The sequence below is a fragment of the Nannospalax galili genome, unplaced genomic scaffold, assembly GCF_000622305.1.
Source record: "Nannospalax galili isolate Female #2095 unplaced genomic scaffold, S.galili_v1.0 scaffold687, whole genome shotgun sequence".
In the NCBI taxonomy this organism is placed as follows: domain Eukaryota; kingdom Metazoa; phylum Chordata; class Mammalia; order Rodentia; family Spalacidae; genus Nannospalax; species Nannospalax galili.
The window spans coordinates 1098261-1121000 of record NW_008357456.1 but is presented as its reverse complement, the minus strand read 5'-3'; the positions used below and the strand labels follow the sequence as shown (position 1 = coordinate 1121000).

Below are 22740 nucleotides of genomic sequence, written 5' to 3'. Positions count from 1 at the left end.
CAGTCTGAACAGGCTGCCCTTATACTGAGCCTACTGTTGACTGGCTTTGTTTCTTACCCCACCCATCCCACCCCAACTATATAGCATCCTGGTAAACATGGATGACAACATCATCGAACACTACTCCAATGAGGACACCTTCATTCTCAACATGGAGAGCATGGTGGAAGGCTTCAAGATCACGCTCATGGAGATCTGAGCCCTGGGCTTGCATCATCGGCAGGAGCTTTCAGTGCACTCCTTCCTGGGAGAGATGAGAGACCCATCTCACCCATCTCACAACTGCTGTTACAAGACTGTTGGGAAGTGGGTTAGGGCCTAAGGCCCAGTGACCGTCAATAGGTTTGACACCACCTGCTGCCCCATGGAACTAAAGCCTGAGCCCCTCAGCAAGTTGCCTTGGGCCTGTTGGGCCCTTATTTATTGCCCACCTTTTTCAGGAGTCTGGAGTCTAGGCCCTCCAGGACTTTACAGGTCACTGCTGGCTCCACATGAGACCTCGAGTTCCCCCCTCCCCCAAGGGAAACACAGCCAGCCCAATCATCTCAAAGAGCCTGGACAATGTATGTCATCTTTCTTACCTGCTCACATCTCTTGAGTGGATGGACAAAGTGAGCTGCTTTGTGCTACAGTCTTCACAGAAGGGGCAAGAAGAAGATACCCCTTTAATAGCCCCAAACCTTCAGGTTGCTCTGGGAATGGTCATTTTTGCTAAATACCTCCAGGGGATCCCAGCAAGTAGCTACCGGGTATTGTACAGGAAGACATTCAGCTACCATGTCAGTGAGGAGGAACACAAACTATGTTGGACTGTGTACATAGTGTTTATAATATTGCAATAATATATTTTATCTGTGGTGTGTGGGCATGTTTACTGCCAGTGGCCTGGAGGAGACACATAACTTGGAGACCTGTTCAGAATACAAGGATAGCTAGGAAAGTGACCTTTGGGGTGACATGTGACTGTGGTGAATGCCATGATGTACTTCTCCATTGGACATACCTGAGGACTTGTTTCCCTATCTCCAGACATGCTTCTTTTCAGGAGCATGACTCTCCCTTGTGACCAACATGTTTATATGGTGGTGATATGTTGGCTGAACTCTGAGCTGTTTGGTGGGAAAGGCTGTATTGTGGGAGATACAGCTCCAGTTGGTGTAGGGCTGCCAGAGTTTTCTGGAAAGTCTCTATAGGGGTTGTTGCTGGGGCCTGCTGCTTGGCGGTCATGAGAATCCTGGACACCGTAGTGCCTCACAGTTTACAAGCACATCCTTCATCTCACGTGGCCTCTTTGACAACCCAACTGCAGCACCGAGGGCCTCTCCAACAGTTCAGCTGTGAGTTGCAGGCAGCACTTCCTCCTGTTCCTGAAGACCGGAAGAGGAGGGGTTATCTTCCCATACCTCTGCACACTCGGTTTTGACAGAGAAAGCCCTGTAAGCTCTGGCCCTTCTAAAACCAGTTTTAGGCTGGGAGATCAAAGGCCGCATCCTCTCGCTCCTTGCCCTGGGAGATAAAGGAGAAAACTGTTTCTCTGAACCGTCGCAAAAAGATGCACCACTGTGTACCACTGTTCTCTTTGAGAGTACAGGTAGTTGGTTAAGGGATTTGGGTGTGGCCTGGTAGGCTGAGCACCAGAGTTTGGGTTGCCGGGCACATCCCACAGCAAGGCTGGATATGGGTGGGGTTCCATGTAAGGGTCCAGATTTATTTGTGAAGCACTTTGATGTCTTACCTGTAGGGCCTGCTCTCTGGGCTCCTGCCTTCCAATCCCACCTGCCCCTGAAGGCCAGAGCAGAAGAGAAGGCTGCCTTTAGACCAACTGTTGCTCCCTGAAGCTGCAGAGAAATTGAATGGGATGAAGAGTTGATGCCATACCCAAGAGCATCCTAAGGGATAATACAGGCAATCTTCTGAGACACGTCTGGACTTGTTACCCTTACATGTGGTGCCAAAGCTTTGCATCGTAGGCTCGGCTCTGCTCCAGGCTCCCTTCCTTCTCCATTTGAAACACCACTTGTTGAATCAGCAGCCGGGTGGCCATCTTGGGTACTAATGGGTCTCTGTTCTAAGATGGACAAACTCAGTATTGGAATTCTTGCTCTATGCACTGCCCATACTCCTTGGGTTAGGATAAGTTCCAAACATGATTGGCAGACCTAACACGTGGGCACAGGATTCCAGAGTTGGGGAAAGACAAATTTGTAGTGGCCTGACTGCAACTCCTCTCTCCAGTGTCTTTGGAAAATAGTTGGTCTTGCTCTAAAGCAGAAGACAAACTAGAGATACCTTTGCTTTTGTCTTAAGTCCCTAAGCAATCATTGTGATGGCCATTGCCACCAAAGGGTGGTACAGGATCAGGCCCACCTCTCTCTGCACTCTTGGAGTGCTCCTGGCAGACTTCCATGTGTCTGTCCCTCACTGTGTTAGCAGAGCTTTGCTGAGCAACATTTCCTGAGCGTAAAATACTCCAGAAAGATGCCTCCTTTTTTTAATCCCTTGAATTAACTTACCCAGATAAACTTTTTTTGTGTGTAATATGTAAAAGATGGGGACGCATGAAGCAAGTGTTTTCCTTATTGGTCCCCACATCCTTTAAACTTCCCTGGTGTTTAAAATTGGAACCAACAGAAATAAGCAATGGGGTGCCATCTTGGAATTGCTCCTAAAAGACTAAGGCACGTCCCAACCCAGAAACCTGGAAAGCACAAAATGAATCAAAACGTTTATTTTCCTTTATATTTAAAAGTCATGAAAATGAAACAGAAAAAGAGGGTTTGTGCCAAATTCTAAGAATGGCCCTTTCTGAAAAGACAAGCAAAGGGAGACTGATATATCTACTCCCACATTAAAAAAAAAAAAAAAAAGAGTAAATGTAACTTAATAGTTTTGTACATGGGAGAGGGGGAATCTATAAACTATAAATATGTTATTTTATTTTTTTGTACATTTTTAAGAAGAAAAAATAAATATTCATAACATACGAGTGAAACAAACAACAGCATCTGGTGCTGTCTGTGTTATTGGTGCTCTTTGCCTGAATGAAAAGATTCTCTGTGCGGCTTGGGAAAAATCTAGGCTCCTCTTGTACCCCGGATCTAACAGAGTAGGGGTATTTCTCACCTTACACCAGTCTTTAAGTGAGAAGAAGGCAGAAGGGCAACAAAAGGCCTCCACTGTGGCCCTGGAAGGCTCCCAGAGCAGTTGTTCTTGATGGTCCCTCAGCCCAGGAGCAGTTTCAGTCCACTCACTTCTCCCTGACACTCCTTGGTTTCCATGGATGCTTTCTGCCTCTTTAGATCCATACCCACCTCTACAGAGAGGCTAAAAGCAGGTGGCTCAAACTCCAATTCTGTCACCACACACTTTGACTCTTGAGTCCACACCTCAGAGTACCATCACAGTTTGTATTGGGGCTCCCATGGTGACCATCACTCTACAGAGCCAGTCACACTACTCCAACCAGTATCTATGGTGGTCTCCCAAGAGCATCCTTTCCAAACATGCATCATACCTGCATTTTTCACATCTCCCCATCTCTGTCCATCCAGGTCTACAGCATTCAAATCTTGCCTCCAAAAAGCCTTCCCTGATTGATTTCAACCACAATGGCACCACTCACCTTTGTGACTGCACCAGAGGCAGGGAAGAATAGGACAGGGGGAGGGGGTGCTTATTAAATAAATTTCTAGAAAGATCATGGGATTAGAAGTGGGCCACAAGCTTTTTTAAATCATTCTCTGTGTCTTCCTTCTTCCTCAAGTCTGGCTGCTCTCCACACCTATCTGCATGGGTCATTTGGGGGCATGAGTGGTCTCCACACATCTCCACTTCTTCCCCTTGACTTGTGGCTACTGTGGTCCTGCTGTTTGGTGAACAATGCTTAGTACCTACCCATGCTCCCTGAACTGGGAAATCCCTGAGCAGGTTTCCTTGATACCATAGTCCCTAAATGATACCATTTGTCCCTAAAGATTCCTCTCTCTCCTCTGAGTTCCTCTGAATGGGTACATGGCTAATATTAGAGACTCGGGAATTTGAAGAAAGACAGTGGGGGCCACAAATCAGCCAGAAGTGGAAAGGAGGGAAAATGTAGTGAAAAGACACTGAACATAGACATCACCCTTGTGGTCTCTGGGCATCAAATATCCCTCTTGCACCCCTTGGGGAAGAATTAACTTCCTCTTTGCCATTGGTAGAAGGCTAAGCTATTTGTAGTGATATTCAAGGTGGGACAGAAGTTTCCATCTGATCTGAATCAAGTGCGCCACTCCAGGTCAACTTTGTTGCTGACAATCCTTCTCTCCAACTCACACACTTCTAAGACTATCATACTTAGTACTGTTTGGGGTCTCCATTGAACACTTAGCATGAGCCCAAGGAAGTGATGAAATACTGCTATTAAAGAGGTACAGCTTCCTGAGGGGTGACTGTCCACCTGCCTGCCTTCGTTGGGGGTGATGCATACTGGTATTTTATTAACATATATTAATTACACATAATAATGGGTTTCATTATGACACTTTCCTACATGTATGTAATGCACTTTGATTGCGTTTTTCCCTATTGTCTTGACTGTCTTGTCCCTCTTCCACTCCTGCTGATCGTTTTCCTTTTTCCAACTAGTGCCCCTTCTACTTTCATGTCTGGTGTGTGTGTGTGTGTGTGTGTGAGAGAGAGAGAGAGAGAGAGAGAGAGAGGAGAGAGGCAGTCAACGAGTTTAGAACTGCATGCATGAGCCTAGGTAAGGGGCTTTTTACAGGAGCATGGGAAACTTACCAGTGACTACCCCAGTGAAGGAAATCTCTCCCCTTCCCCAGCAACTGTTAATCACCAGCAGCTCGTCAAGGATGAGTGGAGTCTTGTGGACCTCTTCCCCACCATGACAGAATGTCAATGGGCCCAATCTTATGCATACTGGTGAGTATTTAATCAGGGTTGCGGTTGGCAGGCTCAGCTGCCCTGCACTTTGAAGTGTTTTCACCATTTCTCCCAGAGAAATATTAAAATAGCAGCTATTCCCTGGAATAGTGCTGAAAAGTCATGAAGTTAAGCCCTGTGGCCCAGGTGCTCCGAGCTACCCAGTGGTGAGCTTCATATTGTCATTTCTCTTTTCATCCCCAGGGATACCTGGGACCATGCACCATCCATTAATGCCTAGTATAACAATTCTCAGGATGTAGATGTGCAGTCAGATTCAATTGTAGAGAAACCTGCTTTGCTTAACATAAATAAATAATTGGTGGCAGCCTTGGCCTGACTAGCTCTTCACCATGTAACCATCTTATTTTAAGTGGATTTGACTGATATTCTGCTGTATTGGAAAATGCAAGACTTGGGATTTGTTTTGCTTTTGTTGTTTCTTCAACCACTTCAACACTCAGGAATGTGCTGAGCACTGTCTGACAAAGCCCAAAAGCACATGTGGCACATCCCCAAGAGTTGTTATTGAGTTCTGATTTGCCTGAGGGAACACCAGCGCCCACTCAACTGCTGGACCCCTCATCCCCAATATTTGGACTGACCTGGGTCTAAACATTGGGACAATGCCCTGGGAATAGGAGCCTTGAGGGTTAGAAATGTGAAAAATCTCAAGGTTGTAGGTATGCAGATTCCTCCTCAGGTGCGAGGCTCCCAGTTACCTTCCCACAACCAACTTCCATGAGTGACTTGATGCTTTTCAGACACTGCTTGGGCGTAGAGACCAATTGTGTGCACTAGGAAAAGATGCCCATCCAGATCTGACAGCACAGGTTTAGTGGGCCTATGAGGGGCATACTGTAGCTCACATTTTAGCAAGGTTGTTCCTACAGTACTAATCTTCTGGGACAGAGGCAAGGCCAATCACAGCAACAGAATATGAACAGCTTGATGTGAATGGTTTGGGGATGTAGACTTTCCGCCAAATCTTCTCAGACAGAGAGTGGGAGGGGAGACAGTTGTATTAATTCTTTAGGTTTACCCAGATCCTACTAAGGAGAAATTTGTCTCAATTTCTCCTGTTGTGCCTCATGTTGGGACTCCAGTTTGGGGAAGGAGAGGAAATGGGAGGGAGAGAAGACCAAGTTGGGAAGGAAGTAAAGAACACTCTCTTACCCCCAAACCTGGAACCCTCCCAAGACAGAATCAGCTGGGGCAATATAGTCAGGAAAATCTCACATTCCAGACAATGATATTAAACAATAAACATGCTTTAATGCCAGGCAAGAGCTACACAATCAACTGATATGGGACTACTCCATATAATATGACATATTAAATCCACTTATGGAAAGTCCCTCTGGGGTGTATCACTGGGGTGGGGACAGCACCCACAGCACCCTTTCCCCATCCTAAACGAGGTATGAACAGTCAAACATTCTGCAACATCCATCAAGTCATAAGCCATTTAGTCCAGTCCCTTAGACAACACAGACTGGCTTTACTTGGGACAAAACAGACTCCACTTCCAGAGATCCCTGAACACAGCAAAGACACTGACCAGCCAAGCACAGGAGTGACACACACCTGTGTGTCAAGGGGCTGTGCAGTCCCTTGGTGAAACATGACTACACGAGATCAGACATGTCGATGCCTTCCTGGGGAGGAGGAAGAGAAAAACAGCTCTAGAGAAAATACAGATGCGTCTGTGGCTGGCCAGTTCTGGGACTCTCCAGGAGCAGCAGTGTTCTTTAGGTAGTATCTGGCTGTTTCCTTCCTGAATAGCTGGAGGCCATCTTCTCTACCCCCCACCCCAGCTCTGGTTTCTAGGAAACAGATGGGTTTGGCCCAACCTAAGGCAGAGCCCAGGTGGCTTCTCCAACATTAACTGATACCACTCATTAAATGAGAACTAGAAAAAGGAATTCGGTCCTCAATCCAGAACAGGAAAAGTGAGTACAACTCTCATACACCAGCGATAGAGTGTGCGGGTCCCATCACTCCCTTTGCACTCCACAACTTGGATTTGTTCCATTTTTCAAAATCAGACTTTACCACTTGGCCCGTAAGGTTTCGCAAGCCTTGGTATAAGATGTAAGGCAAGGACACCAAGGAAGATAAAGCTTACAAAATCTAGCTTTTAAAATTTCACCTATGAAGTGGTTCATTGGAGGTGGGCATACAAGTTCAGGTGTTTGGTGCCAGTTACAGTGGTCCTATGTGGAAACCTGGAGGTGGTCCTATGTGGAAACCTGGAGAACCTGGAGGTGGTCCTATGTGGAAACCTGGAGAACCAGCTCAGCATCATTTTCTTCGTGGTTGTGTTTATCTTTTTGTGGTTCCTGTTCTACAGGATGTGGGTTGGTGACAGACAGACCCCCTGATGCCCTCTTCTACTCTTGGCAACATCCTTGAATATTTTGCCCCCCCACCCATGTCAGCTATTTGTGAGGTTTTGACTTGCCTGTGACCAGCAGTTTTTACTCCTGTCCATCAATTCAAATAAGTGTATATGAGATGACCAGCCTAAGCAGCAACTCAAAATGTGGGTTGTCCTTTCTGAAACTAGAACTATGCATTCAAAGTACACAATGAGGGAAAATGCTGTCAGTTCCCCATAGTGGACCTTGGACATCACAGGCACACTTGTTCATTCTTACAGTGAATTACCTGGCTGTCCTACCTCTGACTCTTTGAGGGGCAAGCTGGGGTGTGGAAAAATGAACATTCTAGATGTGACTCCCCAACCCAACTAAGGATGTGGGTTAAGCTACCAGGAAGTCCTAGGCTGGTTCTTTTTTTTTTTTTTTTTTTTTTTTTCAAGTCTACAAACCATTGATCTGCTTAGAAAGCAGCACAGCTCCAGTCTCACACTGCCGAGTGCTGCTGGGCCGGGGACAAAATGCCACCTTTGGCCCCTGCTCAATGCGTAGCTCCTGTGGTGTTCTGTTGGACAAGATACTGGGAAAGTTGCCCTGGTCTCCAGTCACTGTGACTCTGGAAAAGCTTTCAAAACCAAAGCTGGGCCCTTGTCATCATCCCTTGTGTTTATGCAATATATAAAATATACTTGTTGACCAATACATTTGTGCAAAGACAGATATGACTTTAGAACAAGACATGAACATTCATTGCAGTTAGCTTCACAATAAACTACTAAAGACAGTCTTCTGCAGTAAGATTGTGTTAGTGCTCACTAAACATGCATTTACAAGGCAAAACATTTAATTTGGTCTGTAACACCCAATATTTTATATACAGCATTCTTGTCTTTTTATAAATCACAATAGGCAACAAGATGGGTCTGATTTGGGAATATGTTACCATTTGTGTTTGATTTTCAAAGAAACTCACGTTAGCTCAACTTGTGTAAACCTGTGAAAAAATTAGCTGAGCCATCTTCCCCCTCTCTTCTATTAATTCACCTTGAAATGTTCACAGCTTATAAACTATGGCCTGCTGGGGCAGAGGGTCAAGTGGGCTTTCTGGAGGCATGTCCCAGCTCCCTTTAAAAGCCCAGAGGGTAACGTGTCCTCAGGAAATCTAGCATCTGGTGCCAGCCATAGCCCAGAGGGCACCAGGGGTGACAATAGACCCAGCTGGGGGAATTTTGTCTTTCAAACAAAGCCCCTCAAATCTTACAGAAGAGCTCTGGGCTGGATGGAATTCCCTTCTTTTGCCCCTAAGTCTTAGATTTTAAGACAGAGACATTAGAATCAAAGGGAAAAAATTTGATTAAAAAGTCATCAAACAAGGAACACCATGAAGTCTGTCCATGCTCTCCACAAGCACAGGGAGGAGGCTCTGGGCATTCCCACAATGCATCCACGACAATAGAAGCGAGAGGCAAAGGCGTCACAGAGGAGGGTGCATCTGACGGCAGAGGAGACAGCATCACCATCAATATTGTTTGGCAAAAAAAAAAAAAAGTCTAAAAGATAACCAGGAGAGATACACGCAGCTCTAGCATTCATGGGGTGTGGGGCTCAGAACTGGCCGGCGCTGCTGGGGTCACACTGCAGGAGGCGCACGATGGATGGGTCGCTTTTGGCCCCTCGGATGAATTCTTCCAGGGAGAGTTTTCCTAGGAAGCAAGAGGACCGGTGAGTGGTGGCCTGTGGCAGCTGTATGAGTTCACACTCTTGGCACTGAATGTTGGGAGCAGCACCTGCCCATGGTCTCCCCAGACAGAGCCCAGGTGACTTATCTCTTCAATGAGAGAGCTGCAAGTCAGGAACCCTGCTATTCTGCTCACCATGACACAGTCCACCTGGCTCAGTGCATTACTTCCTAGACCCCAGACTTGGAGAGGGTATTAAATCACACTGACCTGATGGCTCTTCTGCTTCTACCTGTCCTGGAGGGGGCCCAGTCTTTGAGGAATGAGTAACATCAGCTCATGAGAATGAGCTGTCTCCATGATGTCACAGAGAGCCTTTTGGGCCCTTCAGCCACTAGCTGAACAGATGTACTCAGGTTTGCTGCAGATCCCTCCCCTTCTGAACAACTTTTAAAGACAGTAGCACCTTCATCCAAGATCAGGAGAATAAAGGGTGTTAGACAGAGAGTGACCCACCCTTCTCTCACGACCCAGATGGTTGGTGAAAGAAGTCAAGACTCCTCCACCCACCACCATTTCTTTTTTTTTGAAATGGAGTCTCACTGTGTAGCCCAAGCTGCCTTTGAACTCCAGATCCTCCTGCCTCAGCCTCCTCAGTAGCTTGGATCACCAGTATCTTCCTTTTTCCCACAGAAGATGGAGTATGTCCTGAACTGTCTTCATGGAAGGCCCCTTTGCCACTGTCACTGTAGGGAGGGGAGAAAGGGAGACTTTTCCCCATCTCCGACACATCTGAAGTGGCCCTTTTTCTTGACCTGCCCATTCCCCAGGAGTGAAACCATTCACTGGTGAAACGGGTACAGAATGCTGGGCAGTTTCCAGCTCCATTCTCCTTCCTGTTCCGGACACCAGCCTTGTCTGCTCATCCAAGCACAGGCAGCAGGCCCACCAAGCTTTGGGTCTATACACTGTAGCATTTCCCTTAGCTACTCATCTAAGCTGTGTGCTCCTGTGTTGCAGGAGGGGATGTGGGAAAGTAAACAGAAGCATCATTTGAACTCTCTGGAGTCTCTCAAAGGCAGACACAGGCAAGCTGTGGAGGATGCTGTGCTTCACATGAACACCCAGCTCACTTGTACAGACTGTGTCAAAGCTGATTCTCAGGCTGCTTGCCTGTGGTGGTGCAAATTTTCCACATCAGGCTAGCAGTAAAATGCAAAGAGCTTTACATTTTTAATTTATTTTTATGTGTATGAGTGTTTTGCCTGCATGTATGTAAGTGCACCACACGTACGCAATGTCCGTGGAAGCCAGAAGAGGGTGTCAGAGCCCATGGAACTGGAGTTTTGGGCAGTTGTGAGCCACCATGTGGGTGCTGGAAACCAAACCCAAGTTCTTTGCAAGAGCAGCAATCAGTGCTCTTAAAGGCTGAGCCAGATCTCCAGCCCCAATGCAGAGAGCTTTAACCAAGAAGAATCTGTGACAGGAGTCTCTGTATGAAGCCTGGTCTGCTCCAGGGGGAAGAGGAGGGAGCTCAGACTTGAGGCCCTGAAACCAAGTCCCAAGATAAAGCCACAAATGTCCTGAGTGCTCAACTAGAAGGCCCCCTCTATGACTTTATTTAAACAAATCTTTCCTTAGCAAAGCCCAGGATATTAGCAGTCAGCTGCACATTGGGAATGCTAACCCAGCCAGGGCCCTTCAGTCTGTGGAAGCAGAGTCTCAATGGAGAGATCCTATTGTTTCTTATGACCCACATATCTGGAGATGTCTTGGTGGTCCCCCATCCTTCAGCCCTGTTCTAAAGAGGAGGCTGGATCATGTGCAGAGCACAAAGCTAACCTCCTTCCTGGAGCACTCAAACCTGTGTTTCAAAATCAGCAATTTCATAAACTATTAAAACAATCTCATGTTTGTTTAATCTTTGCAAAACAAACTATTTGCTGTGAATCAGGGCACATGAGGAGAAACAGGATATAAGAGGGTGTCATGAACCTTTGTGGAGGAAACAGCAAACAAACTGCCTGACACTATGCAAACCAAGATTCTCAGGGAGCTGGTGCCCCAGGTGTGGGTGTAGACAGAGGCCTGCTCTGTGGAGAACCTTCCATTGCACACATCAACATCACGTGGGACATATGAGTGCACTTGTACACTGCTGACAAGAACAGCAGAGCACTCAGAGCAGGGCTGCTGAGCTGGGGCCAAGGAGATGGCTCAATGGGTAAAGGCGCCTACTGCAAATCCACGTCTGAGTCAGAACCCTGGAACCAAGCAAAAGTAGGAGAAAATGGACTCCACAAACTTGTCCTCCGACCTCCACACATGTGCCATGGAACACATGCCCACACGTACACCTCATGCACACACACACAATATATAATTTATAATACATAAAATAAAAACCATAAAAACAGAAGACTGGAGAGATGACCCGGTGGCCAAGAGTGTTTACTGCTCTTGCAGAGGACCCGGGTTTGATTTCCAGCACCCACATTGGGCAGCTCACAACTGCCTGTTGCTCCAGTTCCAAGGGATCCCATGCACTCTTCTGGCCTCTGCAGGTACCTGCATGCACATGGTGCACATAAACTCACACAGGCATGTACACACACACACACACACACACATACACACACACACACACTTTAAAAAAAAAAAAAAGCTGTGAAGCACATGGCATCGTGGGTCAGCCTTGAGCATGGCTCTGTGAACTTGAGTACTACTTCTGAATACTATCACCAGACTTAGCAAGTAAAACAAGGACTTTGAGTTTCAGATAACAACAATTTCTTAGCATAAGTATGTCCAAAATATTGCATACTTATGGTCTAAAAAAGACACTGTTTCTAGGCTCAGCATTAAGAGCACCGACTGCTCTTGTAAAGGATCTGGGTTTAATTCCCAGCACCACATGGCAGCTAGCAGTTGTCCATAACTCCTGTTCCAGGAGATCCGATGGCTTCTTCTGTCCTCTGTGAGCATTGCATGAAACAGATGCACTTACATACATGCAGGCAACACACACATACACATAAACATTTGTCATCAGATCCCCTGGAACTGGAATTACAGATGGCTATTAGCTGCCATGTAGGTGCTGGGAACTGAACCCAGGACCTCTGCAAGAACAGGCAGTGTTCTTAACTGCTGAGCCATCTCTCCAGTTCCATAAAATATATTTTTTTAAGTCACGGTCTCTCCAATTCAATTACTTGGGCCTCCTATATTCTATTTGGTAACCCAACATCCAGAAAGCATTTTAGTTAGAGACAGGGTTTCCCTATGTATCCCAGGCTGGCTTGAGCTTGTGGTCCTCCTGTGTCACCATGCCAGGCTTGCTGTTTTGTTTGAAATCCAACCTGAATTTCAGGTGGGAATGAGGGAAAGTAAACAGAGGCATCATCTGAACCCTCTGGAGTCTCTTATAGGCAGCCTCTGACTTGAAAAATATTCTTCCACAAGCAAGACAACCTGAGAATCAGCCCTGACACACAGTCTGTGCAAGTGAGCAGGGTGTTCATGAGAAGTGCAGTATTCTCCACAGTTTGGATCCTCTTGTCAGGTTTCACTTGTGGGTGGCACCCTCTACCACAGGGTGGGAACCTGTTGACCACTCCTACTATGCACCCAATCCCCAGTGTCTAATGGGGCCCCCTTTGGTTTAACATTTTATAGCATGCTCAGATCCCAGTAAGAACCCTTGGATAGGCTGGGGTGAATGCTGAGCTCTATGACAAGTACAAGCCCTTCCCCATATTCTGGTTCACTGGCCACAGGGCTCCAGCCTGTCCTGGTACTGTGGCCTCTTGGTCCTTCTGTTTCTGCTCCATAAGAACCATCCTATTCTGGGGAAGGAGTAGAGGATAACTAGAAGGAAGATAGAAGGGCTTTTCCTCCAGTCTAGGACCATCTCTCTAGATGCTCTGAGAGCACATGGGATGGGTGGCTCTCAGAGTATCTTGTGCCAGGTCCCTATGGCTGACATTTTACCCTCTAGCAGAGCCTCCCTGCCTGGACTCCACAGTAGCCCGGCCTAAGCAAAGCCCTGCAGCACCCTACCATCTCTATTGGTGTCCATCTGGCGGAAGATCTTTTCTGTCCTTTTCTCTGGGGTTGATTCATCTTCAGGCATTTTCATTACGGAGGAAACCATCTTGTAGATTGCCTAGAGACAGAAGCGACAGGATGGTGATATATGGAAACACAACTAAAACTGCAGTAGCCCTACTAAGCAAATACCGAGTAAAGGGAAGGTCTCTGTGCCTCCAGTGGAGCTGGGTCTGTCCCTGCTCTTTTGTTACGAAGCACAGTCCTTGGTAGATGTGAGGCTAGCAGAGCCTGCTCTTCACCAATGATACCCTGGGCAGTGACAACTGACAGGAAACCCCACTACTGCTGTTCCTGATATGTTAAATGTGCATAGGAATTCCCAGGGCTTCCTGTTAAAATCCAAGCAGTGCTAGGGGAGAAGGGTGGGGCTAAGTTATGTATTTCTAACAAGCTCAATGTGATGCTGTCTTGCTCAAGACTCTACCTCATAGATGACAGTCTCCAGGCACAAGACCCTCAAAGGATGACAGACACCAGTCTGTAAATGCATGCCCTTGTCTTCCCTTAGGCCAACATTCTCTGTCCAATCCAACCCATCACCAGCCCGTTCATACTCCTTGGAAGATCCCAGGTAGCCCTGAAGGGAAGCCATCTGCTATCAGATTTTAGACTAATCTAACTTTTCAGTCACAGACTAAGATAGACTGAATCTATCTGTGAAATCTAATGAGCAAAAGCAGATTCTACTGAAAGACTGTGTAAGTGGAACTTTGAGAGTCTCTCCCAGACCCACGGCTTTCTGGGAACTCAGCAAAGGCTTAGAAGAATCCACTCATCAAATAGTTTGTATTTGGGAATAATAAGATGAAGCCATTGTTTTGATCCTGAGATCATAAATCTGTTGATTAAATTCACTTTGGGCACTTTAGCACTTTGGAGAAAAAAAAAACTGTAAGAAAAAATTGGTTTTGCTAAAGTTCTAGAGTTCTGGGTACAACAGGGCAACTGGAAAGAACAGAGAAAGAAAGGTAACCAAGGAGAAGAGGAAATGTGGGACCAAATGTGATATTAAGATTTAAGCTTCACTGTTCTATATGCTTATTGAATGCCAATGCTGTCAGAAATTTCTAAAATACTCTTGGAAAAGGAGACATGTTTCTAATCCCAGTCAATAAATAATCGAAGATGGATTCATCTAGTACAGTGACCCTTGGGTGGATCCCATCCCTCAAAGATCCTTGAGGCCCTCAGAGACCCTTGAAGCTGGCTCCAGAGTCTGTCAGAAGCCTACCCACAGCCCTTCCTGAACTCCAGACCTGCCTTCCCAGTGAATCACTGTAGGTGGAAGGTTAGTCTCAGTGCCATGGTCCTTTAGGTGATGGGTGGCACTGGATAAACTCAGCCATGAAGTGTCCCTGGAGGCAAAAGCAGAGCCCTAATCGGCCCTTCTCCTCCACCCCCATCAGCTGTCCCTGCTACCCTTCTCTGTGCCACCATCTGAGCTAGTGCCACATGCCCAGCTGTCAGCCACAGAGACAGGGCTTTTTCTTTTTACAATGAAGTAAAACAGAAGCTCTGAGATCTAATGGGGCCATGTGAATGTTCAATAAAAGAAGTGGGAAGCAGGAGACTTTCAATACTGGCCAATGTCTTAGGGCCTGACACATTGCCTCAGCTTTCTCTGTGACACAGAAAGCTCTTTGTAACTCCTGACCAAGGTGGAATGGAACCAGTGGCAAACACAATGCTCATAGGCATGTACACACAAATGTACACATACGTTCACATACATACACATGCATACACAGACTTCAAACGTAAACTGTCTTCATCTCTTTTGAATTCATAGGCAACAACAGTGAGGTATCTGTATCTCCCACCACCCCACCAGTTTACCCCAGCACAGCCTCTTTCTAGGGTGAGCTGAGCACTGGCCCATCTCAGACTTGTAGTAGTATGGAAGGAGAGCATTTATGTACAAATGCTGAGCTTATTTTTGCCAGAAGACTTCAGCAGTCTGTAATTGCCTGACGTCAGTCTTCTTTGGACCTGGTGTTCCTCTGGAGTTAGTTTTGCCTCTGGAAGTTCACCTTCCTGCTCTGTGTTCATGACTGGTCCCATGGGCCTCTTGCAGCCAGATGTTCCCCAGGCTGCTGTCAGGAGCCCACCAATTTGTCCAACATGTGCTTTATTTTCCTGGGCCAGTGCCTTTGTTCACACTGCTTTCTCACCTGAGTGCTCACCTGTTCCCCTTCCCTCCTCCTTGAAACCCTGTACATGTATTAAGGACAGAAGGAAACATGGCCCTCCTCAGGAAGCCTTTCTTCTGTCTCCCTGCCTTCCATCTCCCTTCGTCCACACTAGCAAATGGCTCCATCTCAGCCTCTTTGGAATCATTTCATTCCCCTGACCCTGAACTGTAGTTAGCTGAGACACTCTGCTTCTAGATGTGATTGTGGCTGTCATGTCTGGCCACTCATCGGGCCATTGATAGTGCCCACGCAAGGTCTTGTACAGCATTGGGCTCACTAAGTTTAGAGAATTTGTTCAGGAATAACTGTCCCCACCCCATGCTCTTCTCTGTCCCGTCTTCTCTCTGCCTTTCTCTTTCTCCTATGCTGCCGCGTATCCTTAAAAAGCTCCACCTTTCAGCTTCATATTTTGTTCCCCTCTTTTGCTGTTCTCTCTCTCTCTCTCTCTCTCTCTCTCTGGAGCCTCATCTGCGCAAACAATTAAATCCTCTTGCTTATATATATATTCATGTAAAACTCCCTAAAGGTTCTGAATCTGCCAACAGCTCCGGCCTCTCCCCTTAGACACTGTACAGATGCCCTATGGATACACATGCATCACCAGAGAATTTTAAAGATTTGTGATCTGTAGCTAATCCATGGACTCCTGTTAGGCCAACCTCTGTTCTTCGTTTTTCCCCTCCTCAGCTCTCACTCATTTATCCATTCACTCATTCATCAGATGTGTACTGTGCAATTACTATGCACCAGGCATTGTGGTTGACCCAGTCTTTGCTCTCACATGGCTTACTGTGAATGAAGGCAGGCAGACGTTGCTAAAGTAATCAGAAGGATGAGCATAAGGACTTGTGGTCTGATGAGATGGTATCAGGGCAGACCAGGCCTTATCAGGAGGGTTAGGGCAGGCCTCCCTGTGGACTGACAATGGAGCAAGAACATGAAGAAGCTCAAGGATTAAAGAGGCAAAGCAGACTGACAGGCTCTGTCTTCTTTTGTATCTTACCCATCTTTTAGAAGAAGAAACTAGGAAGAATACCATACTGCAGCCCCAAGGTGTCCCACTTTCCAGACCCAGACCCAGACCTCTGTTTGGATGGGTCAAGTCCTCAATCATTGTCATAAATGCCCTCACCTAGACACCTCTAGTTCCCCTGGTGGCGTGTTAAAATCCCCTGGTCTTGGATATGTCTAAGAACTCTGAGTCTCAAAGACTCTGGGACTCATGAAATTCCCTTCTTGGGATTGTGATGCCAAATCAAGTGGCAATAACACAGGTCATTTCTTTAACACTCCTGGTTAACAAAGGACTGAAAATGGGGCAAACACATGTCTGCATGACAGTAAAGGAAACTTCACCCACAACAGAACCTACCAGAGCTTTAGTGGTTGGCTTTTAGGACACAAGAGTAGAGCTAGTTCAGAGAAATGGGACCAACATACAAGCAGCTCTCTCTCCATGCCCATCAGCCCCACAGAGTAGCAACGGGCTTACAGACTATAACCAGCAGTTGCAAACTAGGTTCATGGATGTGCCACATCTGAGTCCACTGGGGGCTGGGGGAGGGGCTTCCTTTAAACTGCTCACATTTCCAAATGGCTTTTTCATGGCAATTAGATTAGACTTCTTTGAATGTGCACCAATTTACCAACAGGGATTAGTGGACTGTTCTCCAAACCAAGTTTATAAGTGGGTGGCACTAGAGCAGTAAGCCGAGGTGGTGACAAGTCCCAGTGCTGTCAAGAATTAAGTGGATGACAGTCTCGCAAACCCACCCTTGGGGAATTATGTCTTTGTTCCCTTTCTCCAAGGCATGAACAACCAAAGCTGACTGCTGTTGAACTTCACAGTGTAGGACTCTATAACACAGAGAGAAAAGACACAACCTAATAGTGATCTGAGGCAAACTATGTCTTCTTCTATTAACTCCATTTCCCCAAAATGTAATGGGATTAAACGGTGAAGAGACCAGGCTACTTCCTTACTTTATTTTCAGTAATGTCAGAGTAAGATCTAGCTGAGGCACCCTGTTTTTAATTAAACTTCGAGTCCTATTCTTGTCCCTGGTTCAATGGAGAGCTTTGGGACACCCAGCAGCCCAGCTGGGGCTGTGCCCTGGTAGGTCAGGGATAGCTCCTGATGGTGACTAGCCACCTCCCCCTTCTTCATTTCTTTCCTTCCCCCTCATTTCCTCCCTCCCTCCTTCCCTTCATTCCTCCCTTCTTTCTTTTGTTCCTTCTTTCCTTTCTTCTTCCTGCAGGAACAACCTCTTGGAATGTTGGTAGGGAAAGAATTATATCTGCATTGACAAAGTTGTGGGAGTAACAAGCCAGGCACAATTCCAAGAATTGACACATTTTCTCTGAAGGAAATCAAACTGACTCTCTTCACCAGAAAATTTAGGATCTTTCAACAGGGCACCAGACATTCAAGGTCCTTAGACAGCAGACTAAAGCCTAGAAGCTGAGCAGTGCCAGGCTGATTTTAGCTTATAGATAAAGAAAGGCACTCTGCTTATAAGGAGCTGTGTACCAGGAAAAGAAGGTCAAAGAGGCCATGGATATCTTTTTTGGAGATACTATTTTTTTTAAGTTTTTTTAAAAAATTATTATATTTTATTATTTTTATGTTTATGAGTGTATTGCCTACATGTAAGTGCACCTGTGTCATGCAGTGTCCACAGAGGTCAGAAGAGGGTGTCAGATCCCCTGGAACTGGAGTTACAGACGGTTGTTAGCCACTATGTGAGTGTTGGGAATCAAACCTGGGTCCTCCCTCTGCAAGAGCAGCCAGTGCTCTTAACCACTGAGTCATTGCTCCAGTCTCTGAAAATACTTTTAAAATACAGTCATTGCCTATGTATCTGGAATGGCATAAACAGTTTCTCATGTACAGTCTGAAGATTAAATTAAACCAGTAACTTTCACAGTGTTCTACTGAGGTATTTAGAGTACTGTCATTGTAAGAATGGGCAAGAAGAAAACAATTTTCATCCTCTTTCAATCAATGACATCTCATTCTTTTTTTAAAAAAGGATATATTTATTTTGCTTTTAGGTGTAGGAGTGCATATATATATGCAAACACTTTTACACACTCCTGTGTGTGTGTGTGTGCGTGTGTGTGCGTGTGTGCACTTTGTGTGTGCAATGGCTGTAGAGGCCAAAAGAGGACACCAGATCCCCTGGAACTGGAGTTAAGTATGGTTGTAAGGTGCTAGAAACTGAACCTGAGTTCTCTGTAAGAGCAGCCAATCCTCTTAACCTCTGAGCCATCTCTCCAGCTCCAGTATCTCATTCTTATACTAGATTTCATGACAGTTTTCACTCAGAAAAAAAATCCACAATTTTTGTTGCTAAAAGTGGAGTTTGAATCCATGAAACAATTTGCGCATAAGTCCCCTTGAAGATAATAAATCACATGCTCCCTGCACAATTGCTTACTGTTTATAAGAGCCCAGCGCAATGTCTTTTATATTATGAAGAGTTCTGGGACATTCCACATTCCACAGAGGTTTGTGTGGGGAAATTGAAGATATATATTCACAGGCTGGGCAAGCACTGCTGGTGCTGTAAAGTTTTCCCCAGGCTCTTTCCAAGAAATACTACTCTTTCAAGATGCTCTAAGACCGAGGAGAGCTCATAACTAAAACAGCGTGGGAAACTGCTCACTACCCTGCTTAGGTATCACAGTGCACACATTAAAGGCTCTGAGAGTAGTGAAGATACCCATCGAATCCTGTTTAATCTGGACTTTCCCAAACTGGTTTAACTAGCCCTTCTATTACAAAGGATTTATGAACATTTGATGAAATTAGTAGCTGTGAAAATTCTCTCTGAGCCAGGACTGGGTCTTGCTCTGGCTCCCGCTTCAAAGAGCTTCTGTTCTTTTTCTTTTTCATTTTTACAGAATCAATTTTCCAATGATCTATAATGCTTCTCTAGATTTCTCTTCCTAGTGGGATCTGCATTGCTTCTAGATAGGATACTGTGGTTTGAATGAGAATGTCCCCCACAGGCTCCAAGTATGTGAACACTTTGTCCCCAGTTGCTGGCTTTGGTTTGGGAGATTTAGGAATTGTGGCCTTGCTGAAGAAAGCATGTTATTGGGGGAAGGCTTTAGCCTTACCTATTACCAATTTCTCTCTCTGCTTCCTGTGTGTGCTGGAAGATGTGAGCTCTCAGCTTTCTGCTCTGGCTGGCTCCCACCATGCCTCTCCACCATGATGGGCTCTTATCCCTCTGGAACCGTAAGCCCAGTAAAATCTTCCTTCTATAAGTTACCTCAGTCATGGTGCTTTATCACAGCAACAGAAAAGTAACTAATACAGCTACTTATTTATCTATGTGTACTGTGGAGTCTAACACCTCATTTAGTTGATAACATTTGTTGGTTTTATCATAAGCACAGAAACAATATGAAGTCCTTTAGATTTAGGAAGAGAAAGCGCACTCCAAGTCAAGGTGCTCACATTATAGGTGGCAGAGGGACAGGTAAACAGATTGAAGTAGTAAAACCAGAACAGAAAGTGCTGCTTCTAACCAGGATGTTTAGGGACTGAACCACACTCCCATGGGAAGCACAAACAACAAACCCCAAAAGACAATACACCCATAGCCATGTGGACAGCACTGGGTAAACTCACTGGGTCACAAAACAGAACAAAACGACATGAACATGGAAAAGAACTTGTATGGAGTGGGGGTGGGGAGGGAGACAAGAGAGGGTGAGAAGTAAGTAATCAGAAAGCATTATATACATGTATGAAATTGTCAAGGAATAAATTTAATTAAAAATAAAACACACACACATGCTTATAAGATCCTAGAAATTGAACAGCAAGGACAGTGATCCCCAAGAAACTAGAAACAGGGGGCAAACCCTTCTGTGATGCTTGGAGGTATCCTAGTCACAGCAGCAGGAAGGGACCCACACGGAGCTTGACAGATTCACTGACTGGGGAGACAGAATTAAAAGCTGGACAGACCAAAGAGTCTAGTGTTCAAGGACAGATCAGAACAAAAGAGAGAGCTGCACACAGAGAGAACTCCAAGCCCCTTGGGTATCCAGCTGAGTCAAGCACAGATGGACAACGGTGCCATGAGACCGAGGTAAAAGAACCGAATGAAAGTTTGAAGATGGGCGGTGCCGGGGCCCTGACCAGGACTGCCAGTTTTCACTAGCCATGGAAAGCCTCATATTTGTAGTCTTGTCTACTTTGAAAGGTCTTACCTCAGCAGCAGGGAGTAATTAGTCCTAGATGAGTGCTGCTCTGTGTCACCTATCAAATTTTAAAAGCAAGATCTGGAAAATTCACGTTGTTTCCAAGCAACTTTACATCTCAGATGAGTTTCACATGATGTGTGTCCTCTGAAATTCCTACAGTCGATCTCATATTTGATGGTGAAGGTAGAACAATTTCCTCCAGAGTCTGGCAGCAAGGCAAAGGTGTCTGTTCAAACCACTCTCACTATTGTACTTGGGTTCTCGCCAATGTAGTAAAAGTAAGCAAACTAAAAGTCACCCAAATTGGAAAGAAAAGAGTAAAATTAAGAGAATTAAAAGATAAAGCCAAAATCTGGGAGAAAACATATGCAATATATGTATCCAATAAGGAGTTTGCATCAAGAATTCATAAAGAACTCTCAAAACTCAATAATAGGAAAACAAAGAATTCAATTTAAAAATGAATGAATGCTTTGAACAGACATTTCAATAAAGATATAAGAATAACTGAAGAAATGGTTCAGGGGTTAAGAGCACTCACTGAGCACTCTTGCAGAGCACCTAGTGGCTAACAACTGTCAGGGGGATCTGACACCTTCTTCTGGCCTCTGTGAGTATTACAGGCATATGATATACTTTCATACATGCAGGCAGAACACACCCACATAAATAAAAATAAATAATTTTTTTAAAAGAATGACAAGTAAGTACCATGAGATCATGTTCCAACATATTTGTCACTAAAGAAATGCAAATTAAAATCATAATGTGATGCAAACACGTGCCTTTTAGAATTGTTACACTAGCAAAAAGCCTTGTAACAGAGAACTGGTCAAGAAAATAAGAATCTCTGGCCTGGATGAAAACCCAGTTTTCCAGTGTTATTGTTGGTAGGACCAGGCAGGTTCACCTTAAGTCATGCTAAAGAGATCGGTGGAATACCCAGAGCATTAATAAGATGGTGAGCTTTTCCTACTGAGAATCCTCACATCTTAGTGCAGTGCTTCTTAACCAGGCCTCAGACATGTGGCTCTCCCCATGTCTGCATGCTTTTCTGAATTCTTCAGAAAAGTGTATCCTCTTCTTTTCATCTTTATATCTCTTTTCTAACCATGTTTCCTAGTGCTCTGGGCTGCTCCAACATTTTGTTGTTGTTGTTGTTTTTAACCTTTTCTCTAAAGTTTTGTTTCCTTTCCCACTGTGTGACTGCTAGTCCACTACGTGCCTGACTTCCATGCAGGCTCTAAACAGGCATGGCATCATGGCTCCCCGCTTCTCCCACCCAATTCTCTTCCTCAGGGCAGCTGCTGAGATTACAACATGCCTGCCCTGAGGATTTTTCTTTAAATTCTAATAAAATTGTCATAAAGCTGTCATTTGAATCCATTCTTAAATTCTTTTATGAATGAAACTAAGAACCCTTAAGAGGACCCTGTTCTCCCCTGTATCAGAACGGCTAAAATAACAGAAGGCTGATCAGACCAAGTGTTGACAAGGACTTGGAGGAATTAGAACTCACATATACAGCCAGTAGAAACGAAAAGTCAAAACCACATGGGAAAACAGGTTGAAAGTTTCTCTAGAAGTTAAATATAAACCTAATGTTGATCAAGTCATTCTTTTCCTAGTATAATCCTATTTTATTCCTATATTTTCTCCCTTAGATGCTGTGGCCCCACTCACAGAATGTGCCTTCTGCCTCTCAGTTGGCTCCAGACAACTTCGAAGCATCCATGGAAGAATTACCGATGCCATTCACTTGCTCACTTTGCACCTTTCTTAGATGGACTGTGCTGTGATGGGTGTGCAACTATTCAGACCTGCCTTCAGTGGGGCAGAGAGTCAGGGAACTGTGAAGGGCAGAAAGGATTCTCCTTGAAGTGATGCACTGAATGTGGTCCCCATCGAGAATGGAGAGGCTAGTGTAAGATAGGGGAAGGTCACAGTTGATATCTGCTTTAAAATTCCTGAGAAACTATCCCAATACAATAGAAATCTGAGCCAAAATAGTGTTCCTAAATTTGTCATTTAAAGAAAGTGAAACACATGAATGTAAAAATAAGTTCCTTTATGAATCTAAGAAAATTTGTGTATGATTTTGCTGGTTCATCCAGATGTTGATACATCAAAATAATAAATATTAAATAATCAATCAATCAATCAATCAATCAATCAATCAATCAAGTAATTGTTATCTTTGAAAGGGCCATAACTATACCTTGGCATATGTGG

The 22740-nt window shown here is 45.2% G+C and overlaps 2 protein-coding genes across 7 annotated transcripts in view; one reads left to right on the top strand and one right to left on the bottom strand.

Moving 5' to 3' along the window:
* The window catches only part of Grhl2 (grainyhead like transcription factor 2), a 158459-nt gene extending 155592 nt beyond the window's left edge, over positions 1-2867 (top strand). Inside the window, exon 16 of the mRNA XM_008855099.2 lies at positions 85-2867. Within this exon, the coding sequence (XP_008853321.1) occupies positions 85-199 (115 nt within the window). The 3' untranslated portion in view covers positions 200-2867. The remainder of the gene's footprint in view (positions 1-84) is intronic.
* A 3306-nt stretch (positions 2868-6173) lies between these two features.
* The window catches only part of Ncald (neurocalcin delta), a 451793-nt gene continuing 435226 nt past the window's right edge, over positions 6174-22740 (bottom strand). For all 6 annotated transcript variants that reach the window (XM_029557167.1, XM_008855097.3, XM_008855096.3 and 3 more), the window contains 2 exons: positions 13043-13148; positions 6174-9004 (listed from right to left, as the gene is read on the bottom strand). In XM_029557167.1, coding sequence (XP_029413027.1) covers positions 8907-9004; positions 13043-13148 — 204 coding nt within the window. In that variant the 3' untranslated portion in view covers positions 6174-8906. The remainder of the gene's footprint in view (positions 9005-13042; positions 13149-22740) is intronic.